General features: G+C 35.7%; 1 protein-coding gene across 7 annotated transcripts in view; it reads left to right on the plus strand.

Moving 5' to 3' along the window:
• Positions 1-13,123, plus strand: part of RAPGEF2 (Rap guanine nucleotide exchange factor 2) — a 259,283-nt gene that overhangs the window by 85,000 nt on the left and 161,160 nt on the right. For all 7 annotated transcript variants that reach the window (XM_036887962.2, XM_036887967.2, XM_036887969.2 and 4 more), the window contains exon 3: positions 4,104-4,160. In XM_036887962.2, the coding sequence (XP_036743857.2) occupies positions 4,104-4,160 (57 nt within the window). The remainder of the gene's footprint in view (positions 1-4,103; positions 4,161-13,123) is intronic.

Below are 13,123 nucleotides of genomic sequence, written 5' to 3' on the forward strand. Positions count from 1 at the left end.
TTTTAATGAAAGTCATTCAAATTAAAGAAGATTGCAGGTTAAGTGTTTAAAAATTCAGTCAAGTTGTATTGGAAAGGGCAAAACCATTGGGAATTTAGAAGATGGCTCAAATTAAAGCAAGAATAAGTTTTAAAGTGTGTAACTTCCATTTTATGTATTTTGATGACAACTCTTATATAAGAAAAAAATCACAGAGCTGTCTATTTAATTGAATGCAGTTAATCTGCAAATGCAAATGAATTAATTAATATGCATATGTAAATAACACATTCGCTCATGCCTATAAAACCACACATGGATAATATTTAGATAATATTTAGATATATAATGTATGTCTATAGCATATGTGGTTATAAAATAATTTAGGTAATAGGAATTCTATCCAATAGAAAAAGGAAAATTTTAGTACTTCTTGTGGAAATTTAAAAAGTTGCAAAAGTAGAGATAATAATAATAATACAATGAGGCCCCACACACCTATCACCCAGACTCAGAACCATCAATTTTCTGCTGTTTTAAAGGTAAATTATAGTCAGAAATTACCGACTGATTTAATGATACAGTCTAGTCTATTTGTATTTTAGAAAGTCTGTCTTGGAGACTAATACAGCTTTGTTGGCATGAACTTACGGGGAGGTGCTTTTAAGATGTTTATCTTATTCTGCTTGTGTTGAGAAGTCATTTGTTTCTTGTATTTATGGAAGTCATCAACTCAAACTAACAAGTTTGTTTTTAGAACAAAATCAGTATACCAAAATGAATTATAACAAGAACAAAAATACAGATAAACTCAGTGACTTGAATAAACTGCTTTATAATAACTACCATTGCTGGGAAAAATTAATCTTTCTTAGATAAGTTATTTTCTTTGAAGTTTGTAACTACAATTTTACTCTTGGGATTAATAGGGAACAGTAAGACTTCCACATAATACAGTTTTCTAATTTTAGAAAATAAAAGCAGCTTTTAATCAAGATTTTCAAAGTCTGTTTATTCATTGTTAGTAGAACAACGTTAGTCTACTGTGAGGGAGGGAAGGGGTTTTCATTTACTTGAAAGCTTCAGTTTCATGCATTATTGTGGCCTATTCATATTTAAGCAATAAATTGATTCTGAGCAGTCAATTGGCACGCGGTTAATTGACTATTGCTGTAAGATGCAATATAAAGGTTTTTAGATCTTCACTTAAAAACTGTATATTTTTTCAGCACAACTTTATTATTCTAATATTTATTCCCTTAATCCATATGGATCAAAAGCACCATATTTGCCAAAGGGAAAGAGGATGTTATAGTTAGGAGCAGAGGCCAAAAATCTGTCAAAAACCAAGTAACTGTCTGGGGCTATTCAGAATTGAAAACAAGTCCTGCTGAACTGTATATGTATTTTTCACCATTATGGATGAGTATAATTTTTATTATATAGGCAGTTTTAGATCATTAAGAAACAACTAAATTATGGTTAATACACTCTTGAGGAATTCAGAGGAGATCAATATGCTTTTGATAAAACATGCTCTAAAATGTTTAAAGACAAAAAAATTTGGTCCTCTTTTCATTTATTTAGAACACTGTCTTATAGAAGGTTTTATCATGATTTTTTGATGGCACTGGTTATGTTTATTCAGTAAGCAGTTATTGATTGTGTGCCTGTTAGGTGCTGGGCAGTGATATAAGCCATGATTGTACAGAACTGATGTAGACCAAACCCCTACTGTCATGCAGTTTATATTCCTAGTGGGGCAGATACAATTAAGGTAAATGAATCAGTATTTTATTCAGATGTTAGAGTGTTTGGTGTGGTAAGAATGGGTGCTGGGATGCTTTTAATTTGTAGTCCAAAGGAGGTAACATCGGAGGGGGCAGCTGTGGAGAGGTCTCCACAGTGTTCTGCCATAGCAACAGGTGTAATTCACGGGGCAGGGACCACAGTACAGTAAGGTAAGTAAGTATAGTAGGAGTATAGGACCTTGTATTCAAGGATGAAGAGCTTGGATTTTCTTCTAAAGGTAGTGGAGATTAAGAACAGAGATATGAGATGATCTGACTTAACAATTGGGAAGATCTCTCTGGGAGGATATATTTTGGAAGCAGATACTGGCAAAAAGATGGGATGGATGTGAAGAAAAGAGAGGACTCGAAATGATGACTCCAAGGTTTTTGGTCTAAATAATTGGTTCCTGATTGTGGGAAAGCAGATTTCTGGGGAAGAAATTCCTGATCTATTTTGGACATTTTGAATGTGAAATGGCTCTTACACAGCAAGTGACTGTATGTTGAGTAGGTGTTTAGATGACTCTATAGCCTGGTGAGAGATTAGGTATGGAGCATTTCTTTGGAAGTCATCAGTTTATAGAGTAAATTTAAAATCATAGACTGGATGAGATTATGTGGTGCAGAGGAGAAGATGGCCAACAGCGCCTGGAGATAATGCCATTTAGCAGTCAGGTAGAGGAATCAGATGGGGGGAGAACCCAGAGTAGAGAAAGCAGTGACAAGAAGAGAAAAACTGGGAGGCCTGGGGGAGATGATGAGGGAAACTGAGGGCAGGAGGCCCGGGGAAGATGAGGAGAAGGGAGTCATCAGATGCTGCTGAGGAGTCAAATCAAGGTAAGGACAGAGAAGATTTAGGTAACACAGAGGATGCTGATACCTTAGAGCCCTTTCTTTGGAGGGACCAAATGATGAAGAAGTGAGAAGAGGGTGAGAAAATGTATATAAGAGTAGATAGACAAATCTAAAAGGGGAATTTCTGTCATTGTAAAAGCAGAATGTGTGTATAATAGTTGGAATAGGGGATATGGGGTCAGAGAGGTGTCTCCTTCCCCAACAAAATAGGTGGTAGTAAGACGTGTTTATATATTAAAGGAAGTAATTCAGGAGAGAGGGAGAAGTAGATGGTGTGGGAGAAGGAGGTAAGCTTGCAGGAAGGCAGTGGTTTACTGTAGGGGAAGGGGTGAGATCCAGTGAAGAGACTGGGGCAAGGATCCTTCTTTAAGGCAGAGCCTGTTATGTGATGTAAGACCAGGTATTTTTAGATCCATCACCATGACTATCACCCCTTCCTGTTAAGAATGGGTGTGATTCAGTCTATTAAAGAAAACTATATACTTAATGATTTATCTTCCATATTTGATGCTCCCTCCTGGGTTAAGTGACACTCAGTTGGAGTGTTCTGAGTTAGGAATTGAGAGGAGCGGGGGGACCTCTGAAGTAGGCCGGTGGTAGTAGGAAGAACAAGGAAAAAGAGGACCACTTGTTTTCAAGTGAAAAGTCAAGAGCATGTGGTATTTATTGGATTTAGTAAACAGAGGTAAAAATGGATGTAGGTTGATACCAGTGTCCACAGATTGTGTGGACTATGAACTCCACTGACCAAATGAAGGTGCTTTTGAAACAACTGCTTTTATAGCCTTTTCTATTTACTAGTTCCTTCATAAGAAGGAATAGTCACTTTCTTTATTGCATTTCTGTATTTTTTGGAAATTTTACTTGGGCTTCTACATCTATAAGAATATGCTTCTTGAAGATGCTGTTCTTGAGGTAATTTTGTATTTAAACATTTATTCATGATTTTTGTAATTTCCATGATTTTTTCTCTCAGGGATGGATCAGATCAAATAACAAATCTTAAGTTGTAAAGCCTCCATTTGGTCATTAGTCATAAGAATAATGAGTAATAAAAATCTGCTTTTGTCTGAATTTCCATCCTGTTAAGTAATATTAGTGTTGAACTGTGAATGACATTATCATTTTTAAATTAATAGGTTTTCCTTTCTAATTTTTAGATTCCATCTCATTTTCTGTTTACTCCTGAGAACATTAATTGGTGTGCATGTCCTTTACAAAGTATAGAACACATACGGATTTGTTCCCTATAAGATAAACGCAGCAAATTTGACATCTAACAAAACATTTTTTTCTAATGCCTCTTTACCAGATCTTACTTTGTTAACCCAGGCACCAAAAATGTTTATCTTGAGGCCAATAAATGATTGTGACAGTCAGTGTAATCTTAACTTTCTGGACTGTTGCATTGTTTTTAAACTGTTACATTTTTTTCATGACATACATGTTGAACTCATCTCTTTATTTCTTTTACAGGTTAATGTGTGAAACTGTGAGATATGAAAGACACGAAGCAAATGAAGTTTTATATTAGTAGGTATTTCCTTTCCCTTTGTGCAGTGTATAATGCAGCAACTAAGTAGTTTCCTTGAAGTATCGGAGTGTTAGTGACAGCTTGCTGAGACAGCATTACCTTAACTTTTGCATTAACTTATTTTTCATAGTTTAGAAATAGCATCTCAACTGTTTCCTGTCTTAAAGTAGAAGCTTGTAGTCCTTTGCTGATATGTTCACATCTGTATCTGTATATTTCATGTGTGGTGCAGAGACACATAATGTGATATTAATTCACATAATGGAGTATTTTGACATTTTTATCGTTTTGAAATAAGAAATAGTGGATAGTCTTTCCAGCAGAACAGAATATGTATTTCCACAACCACACCAGATGAGATGTAATCACAGCATAACTGTTGTATTGTAGCTTAGAATTCTTCAAGAAATAGGAAAAGAAACTGCCCATGGCTCTTTGGACATGTTTCTTCTTTAAATAGTATTGATTTTCTTTTCAAGATGTGTAACACATTCCTTGAAAAAAATGACGTTTTTTTAAAGAATGTGGTAAATACAGAGTAGATAAATATTGGCATAATTAAGGATATATAAACTGATTTACTGGAAATACTATTTTGTTAATAATGTTTGCCATGACTGAATGTTGTTCTGTTGACTTTCCTATTTTTCAAAACACTTAATAATTAGTATGTTCCATGCATATGATAGGGAATATTTATTGAAATAAGTAAATATAGTGATTGTCCTTAAGGAGGCTGTAATTTTATTCTCTTGAAGGAGGCAGAAATAGAATAAAAGGAAAACAACAACAGCTAAAAATAACCAACCAAAAATAACTGAGAACCTAGGTATTTGCTAAGAGCTGAACAAGTGCAAGGGAAATGGGCAGAGTCAGGAAGTGGCCCTTTTGGGGCTCAACACTGTGTCTGCTGGGTAGAGACTTTTTCGGCAGAAGGAAGAGTGTATACAGGGATACAGAGAAGTGAAGGGCCTGGCCTCATGTTTTAAACATTGTGGCAAGTTTAGTGCAGCTGGCAGACTGGCATGTGGTGTGGTCAGGATGATGAATCAAAAGAAGCAGGCTACAGTCACACTTGGGAACGTGTTGTTAAAAAAATCAGTCTTGATTCTCTAGGAAACTGGAAATTAGATTTTTTTTCTCCCTAAATAACATTTTATTATGGAAAATACAAATTGTCACAATATTAGAGGCAGTATGAAAGACCCCCATGATTCATCATGCAACATTGTCAGCTAAACAACAATTATGTTTCATCTGTTACTCCCCCTCTTTCACCTCTAACTGGATTATTTTGAAGTAAATCCAGACATATCAATTCATCCATAATTTTTTTGATAGATTTATTTTTGAAAGATAGACTTTAAAAAAACTTAACCACAGTATTATAATCAAACCTTAAAAAAGTAAATATCAAGAAAATCAAAATTTCTTTGTCTCAAAAGAATTTTTTAATAATTTGTTTATTGGTTGACTTTCTTTCCTTTATTTTGTAGCTAGGTGGCCAGGTTTCATGCAGCAAAATTATGTGACCAGATGCCCCCTAATGCTCCTCACTCCCTCAAAGAATAATATCTGTCTATCTGAAAATACAAAGGGTGGATTATTTTGAGTGGATGGGCAGGGAGATCAATTAGAAGATAATTGCAATAATCTGAGGTGATGATGCTTGAACTGAGGCAGACTGAAGGAAGGGGGCACTGAGGGATGGATTTTAGAAGGTACAGGTGATTCTGATCTAGGGTGATTCTTCAACTGTAACTTACAAAACTATAACATCTAGGAGCTATTTAGCAGGCCATTGTAAATATCCAATCAAGAGCTTACTAGAGTATGCTCCTGATCCTTGAACAGTGCGGGGGCTAGGGACACCAAATCCCCTGCACAGTCAAAAATCCATGTATAACTATTGACTCCTGCAAGACTTTATTAGTAGCCTTATGTTGACCAGAAAGCCTTACCGATATTATAAACAATTGATTGACAAACACATATTTTGTATGTTTTATGTATTATATACTGTATTCTTACCATAAAGTAAGCTAGAGAAAAGAAAACGTTTTATTCAAATTGTTTCAAATCTCAAAAAAATGTACCAATATATTTACTGAAAGAAGTCCATGTAAAAGCGGACCTGTGCAGTTCAAACCCATGTTTGTTCAAGGTCAGCTGTACGTCAAACATGGAGGAATAGCAGATAACCAAGACATGGTTGATAATGAGAAAACAGAAGCAAATGCCCTTCACATATTTATTCTTGAAGAAATCAAGATGTAAATAAATTAGAATATTTGTTCCTTTTAGGAGCAATTAAAAGCTGTCGGTGGAACAGGTATACTGATGTCAAGGTTGGAAATCTCTGATGAATATTTTGGACATTTATTGAAGCAGTCTAGTGGCAGTAAACATCAGCTTTCTATTATTTTGTCAGTCCCCTCTGAAACATGGCTTTGATAGTGTTAATAGTGAGGTGATAGCAAATACTAACAAGAACTTCCTGCCTCCTACATACTCTATTTAATAATCAGTGCTTCATGGGCATTAATTTACTTACTCCTTACAGCTGTCTTGTTACCCCAATTTTATAAATGAAGGAACTGAGGCTTTGAGGGGCTAAAGAACTTGTCCAAGATCTCACTGGTCAAAGTGGGATCTGGATTTTTATTTTAAGGTCATTTTCGACAATGAATGTGAGCTTTGCTGATAATGCAAAGCCATGTCTTAGATAATCCTAAATTGAATCATTTAGGCTAGAGTTGATTGTAGCGATTGCTCATTTTTGGCTAGTTAGAATTAGGTGACAATGTTAGTAAGCAATGAAAAGTCTATGGATATTCAATAGATCATGATTTCATAAGACCAGAAGTTTACAGAGACTAGTTATAGGTGTAGTTAATCAGATTCCTAGTATTCAGCCAATCTTGTGATGAAGGTAATTGAAGCATTTTCTTCTGTGATCTTTGAACAGACATGTTTCTGCTTTCCCAATTTTTATAAGTGCAGTTCTGAAAATTAAAGAACACTTGTGTTTGTGGTATATATAAATCTGTGATAACTTAATAACTGCCCCTCTTTTTGGGACCTGTTGTTATTACCTCATGAGGGAAATGACTTGTCTGTTCTTGTTCCCCCTTGAGCTTAAAGAACACCCTGTAGTCAGAATATCAAAGATTTTTCAGACTTTGTTTAATGACCAAGAGATGAGTATTAATTTTCCTTATAATGTTTGTGTACTGGTGACTTCTAAGTCTATGGTTTTGTTTCACCAGGTAAATATAATACCTACTTTTTATATTATCTACTTTTATACCTCATTTTTTTCCACCTATAAGATAGAAACAATAATAGTATTACTTACTTCTTAGTATCAGTGAGAGGATAAGATGTAGTACTGTGTATAAAGTACTCAGAGCAGTGCAAACATAATAAATACACAAAAATGATAGCTGCTAACATTGTTGACATTATTATTGTTTTGGTAACTTAAATTTTGTTGTCCTAGTTTTTTATCTGCTTTAAATTTTTGTTAGGAAGAGGTTTATGGTAGTGATTCTCTGACTCCCACAGTGTTTTGTTTTTTTTTTAACATAAACCAGTGATAAAAATGCTATATTAATTTGTTTTGATATTAGGCAGAGAGTTGTGGTTCTGATAAAATTGAATCTTTAAGAATTTATAACTACCCATTTAGAATAATCTGGTGTTCATTTGCACTAGGAAGTTAGTTGAACTTTTACACAATGGACAAGAATGTCAGATAATTTCTGTCTTCCTTCACTTGTTATTTACTATATGCTAGGTATTTTGCAGGCTTGGGAGTACTAAATTGGATAAATTCCTAACCTGGGGGACTTTAAATTTGAGATGTTTTTCTTAGAGAATTTAATTTAAGAAGCAAGGCAAACAAGTATGTCCTTTCAGCTTTAGTTTTTCTTTGATGGCCACCCATCCTCAGTTTTTCAGTTTACTGCATGTTACCTTTAAAGTGCTAAAAATATTTGCATCAGAAATTCAACTCTAAAAGTTTTTTAAAGTGTACGTGCACACATACCCACACTATAAACCCTGCTCCTCAGTGCCCATTTCCCACAGAAATGTCTGATTGAATGTTTTGCTTTCCTAGTTTCCATAGCACTTTGTTAAGGGGTTTATCTCTTCTTATTGGAGGAGATGAAATTGTTCCTCTATGAATGAAGCAGCATTGAGGCCTGTTGAGTCTTTCAAAGCATTTGCATTTAAATCTGTAAATGTGCAATTTAGGATTTCAGACCTCAGCTGTGCCCCTCATTGCTGTTGCAGTCTTTCCACCCATTTTTGTGGTGTCCTATTTTCACAGCAGCTTTCTCCTATCCCTCTCTGCCGGGCAACTAACCCACTGCTGTCCCCTTTATGCCTGTGCACTCCTTGTCCAGCTGACTTTGCCTCAAGCTTTACTTTCTGTTCTCAAGTATCTCGGTTTGTGTGTGGCCTCATGCCCATCTCAGTCACCCCTCTAGGAGAAAGAATGTCCTTTCTCCTGCACACTCTGCTTGTGCCTGTTCCCACCCATATTGTCAGCCCCTCCTCCTGCCCCCTTTCCTGCAGACAGTGGTGTGCCAGGGGCTCCCATCCTTAAAGAAGTTCTTGGACCCTTTGGTCTATATCCAGTTATTATACTGCATTTTCCTTCCTAATGTGGCCAACCTTTTATTTTACATTACAGTCTTATTTTTAAGTTACCACAAAAGCACTGATCTATGTAGGTTGCTTTGGTTCCTTTTTTTTTTTAAGAAACAAAATACTTCAGATTTCCTTTCCTTTCTTCCCTGGCAAGATGTAACTTCTATTTTGAGGTATCCTTTTCTATGTTTCCATAATTATACTATACTTGTATGTGTGTATAAAGGTAATAGTGCAACCTAAGGTTTTTATTATACTTGAAAGAATATCTTTAGATAATTTGCTTTTTATGGAATAGTACTATAAGAATGTTCAGCCACCAGTTTGGCGTGTTATGATGTATGTGGGTGCTGTATGTAAGCATGAAAGTTAAAGTACATACATACATACATACCCACATATAGACGTACTTAAGATTATTTTACGTGCATATGGTGATACTTTAAGGTTTCTTGTCCATGATGTTTTTATGTTTACTATTAGTCTTTACATGCAAATGTTTTTATTTTTGCAGTGAATAGAAGAGTAAGTAAAAACATTTAAAATGTATTTAGTCTGTAAACTCCCATCAGAACAGGGACTGTGTTTTAAGTTTACATTTACCATGCCTAGCAGAGAAATTTATATTTAGTCTGTTCTGTTGTTATTTTTTGAATTTATTTCAAAGAATGATACAACTTTGATAGATTAGCAGGTAAAGATCTTTATTTTGGCTTTTCTAATAAAACAACTGATTGCAAGTTAGGTGTTAGATTCTTTGTATCAGTTTTCTGTGAAACTACTTACTGAATAAATGTCTCTGAACGCTTCTTAAATATAGCTGTTTTAAATAATGCATAGTGATAAATAAGGCCTTACATCATATGCTTTCTGATAAGTACGGGTTAGTAGTCCTATAAAGTGTCAGCTATTACAGTCCTGGAAACGCTTGTTTAATGGGGTTAGACAGATTTGGTTTTGAATTTCACTGTCTCTGGAAGTCTACAAGTCATCCTTAACACTTCTGAGTTCTGAGTGCCAGTTTTCTCTAGATGAGGAACAGGTTTGTTGTGAAAATGAAATTGCATAACTCTAAAAGACAGATTTGTAAATTAATTTAATGACCCATTGGTAGTTTACATTGAGTCCAATTTTCAGATTTGGCTGCTCTTTTAAATTTGATAAATTGAACCTTGAGCCCTTGGATTTACTCCACTCTCAGTGTATCTGAATGATTGATTTATATATTGTAATAAATACATAATCTGAGTTTACATTTTTTTCTTACATTCAAAATTCTCACACTTACAAAAACAACACATTTAAAGAGTAGAGGCTAGCCTTTTGTTCTGCTTCATAAAAGTTCTAAATTGTAAGGAAGTTACTTCCCTTTAATAATTAAAAACTTTGAAGAAAAAAACATTTTAACCTTAAGACCTCTGGTCTGAACTAAATGCTGGACTCCATGAAAGGATAGAAGATAACGTTGTAAATAAATAAAGTTATTTTCATTTTGGTTTTTGGCATAACCATGTATCTGAGAGTACAAGTCTGTGCTGGTCAGAAGAGTATAGTAACTGTATAGGTGAGCAAAAACAAGGATCTAAACTTCACCAGAGGACTTTGATTAAGAGAGACATGCGACGGAAACTAATAGAACGCGATGGTAGGTTGTGGAGAGGACGGAACTTAAAGAAGACTTTCTGTGTTTTGGTTTTATCCTTCGGTTGGATGATGCGCTGAGTGAAATAGCATATATAGGGAAAGAAACGGTGCTTCTGAGTTTTGGGCACTGGTGGCTGTCCCTCTGGGTCCTTGCTGTTTGTATCCACTTAGCTGTTGGAGCTTTCTTAGTCTTCATTTTATTTCCCTTTCGGGTGTTTTAGCTACAGATGTGGAACCAACAGCCCTAGAGTGATAATCCTGTCTGCATTTCTCCCAGATGCTGACAGCTTGTTGGACTGCAGTGGAACAGCCTGGTTTTTGGCATAACCTTTCTAAAATATTCAGAAAACTGATGTTTGATGATATATGTGGTCTTAGTTGTTTTACTCACGACACACACATTTACAACACACACACAACATATACATCCACACGCACAACACATACATCCATACTGTGAATAGAGATTGCTGTAAATAGGGATTATTGCTGTATACCACTTCTTCCCTGAGTAGTTTTTCTAACACCGATTTGTAGACATTTCACTGGTGTTTGTATCACTTATTCTTATGCACCATGTGTTCATCATGTTTTTGCTTCTTTGTGTTCTAATGCCTTTGTTAATTATGTTGATATGATGCATTGTAGAGGTGCTTCTTCACTTCTGTGGGTCACTCTGGCTTCTGACAGTGCTTGATCTGGGAGGAACTCCTTTTGTAGCCCTGATGCCCTCCTTATGCCACATTTTGTCAAGATCATCTTGAAAAGCACTGATTTCTAGTCCAGAATTATTTGGATTTTGCATGGGTATCTTTGTAACCATTTTCAATGTTTGTCATCTCATTGTCCTCCCTGCCCCCCCACGTAGATGTCTGTATTTGTGGCTGGCAAGAGGCGCATTTTGCTAGCATCCTTTGCCCACCACCGCCTCACTCCTGCCACTCTCATTCTGTTACACGTCTCCTCTCTCCTCAGTGCTCTCTGCTTTCATTGCCATAGCAATCTTTTTGGCTGTTTGGCTCCACTTAAGTTTTCACATTGTATTAACTGAATAAAATAGCTTTTTTCAAAAATTTTTTTGCCCTCTAAGTGTTGCCTTTTCTGGCCTAATCAGTTTTCTTTTGATTTATTAGCTTGTATTCTTTCACTCTCCTTGTCAACTTCAACTTGTTCATTGTATTAGCTGCCTCACGTGGCGACATTGCCACCGTGTGGATTTCTAGCATATTGCTAAGGAAGTTCTTTAAGCCTGGCTTCATTTTTCTAGTTATTAGTTAATTGAAACGTACAGCTTCGGCTTTCAGATACCTTGATACCATATCTGAGTTGATGTGTATTCAATTGTGGATTCATTTATTTAGAAAATACCCGAGTGCCAGTCAAGCATTGTGTAGTGTATATTTTGGGGGTATTGATGAGTTAGAAGAAATGTAAAAGCTAATGGGGGAAGACTCTAAAATATGTAATGATGACACTCTGGTAATGGCTTAATGTGAGCATGTACAAAGTGCTCTGGGAACCCAGGAGGAAAATGACTCACTTTATTTGGAAGATGCTAAAACATTTCTCAAGGGATGTGGTAGTTAACTTGGAATTTGGAGGATGAATAATAAGTTTATTAGATAAAAGTTACTATTTAGAACCTGAAGAAGCAAGTTAGTTCAAAGGCCCTGAGGCATAGGTGGGAACAAACTCTAGTATGGCTGAACAGGGTAAAGTTTGTAGCGTAGGGTATTTGGAGTTAGGAGCTGGGAGTTGTAGATTGGCCCTTTCAGAGGTGGTTGTAAGAGAGAAAAAGATGAAGAGTTCTAGTATTTTTTACATACCTATTATGTAAGGTACTGGATATATACTCTTTCATTGAAAGTGATGTTGTGAAGAAGGTATTAGTATCTCCATTTTACAGCTAAGGAATTAGAATCTCAGAATTCAAGTTCATGAGGACCACATGGCTAGTATGAAATAATGTATGTCAGCAAACCTTTGCTGTTTGCGTGGCAACATATTGCTCTCCTCATGTGCTATGCCAAAGGGTTTGGAATTTTTCCTGTTAAGGAACCATGGATTGATTATAAGCAGAAGTGTGTCATGATCTGATTTACCTGAGCATGTGGTGACTGAAACAGTGCCCAATTTCTACTAGGTACAGCACACAGTTCCTGCTGGAAAGGAGGTTGACTTCAGTTGGAGGAAGACACCTAGATCTCTCGGAATGAGAATTCAATAGAGAAAAATAAGATAAAGAATAAACTGGATGGGATAAGTGTTTTGCAGTTTGGAAAACAGTGAGTGAGAAGATTTTATTAAAGTAGGATTTGAGTCATTCTTTAAGGTTTGATGTGATCTAGATGGTGGAGAGAAGCAAACATCTTAAATTGACACAGTTTGGAAGGAACAGACAGGAAAGCAGCCCACCAGCAGTGGTGTGGTGGGTTTGTGTTAAGGAGTAGGAGGAAATAAGGTGGGAAAAGAGAGGGACCAGATCATTTATTTCTTACGTATATATATATATACGTAAGAAATATATATGTGTGTGTGTGTATATATATATATATATATATATATATATATATAAAATATGAATATATAATTATTCCAAGTCTACACTCGCCATTTCAGGTTAGCCTTGGAGTAATGGGTAATAGGACCATTCACTTTT

The sequence above is a fragment of the Manis pentadactyla genome, chromosome 1 (assembly GCF_030020395.1).
Source record: "Manis pentadactyla isolate mManPen7 chromosome 1, mManPen7.hap1, whole genome shotgun sequence".
In the NCBI taxonomy this organism is placed as follows: Eukaryota; Metazoa; Chordata; class Mammalia; order Pholidota; family Manidae; genus Manis; species Manis pentadactyla.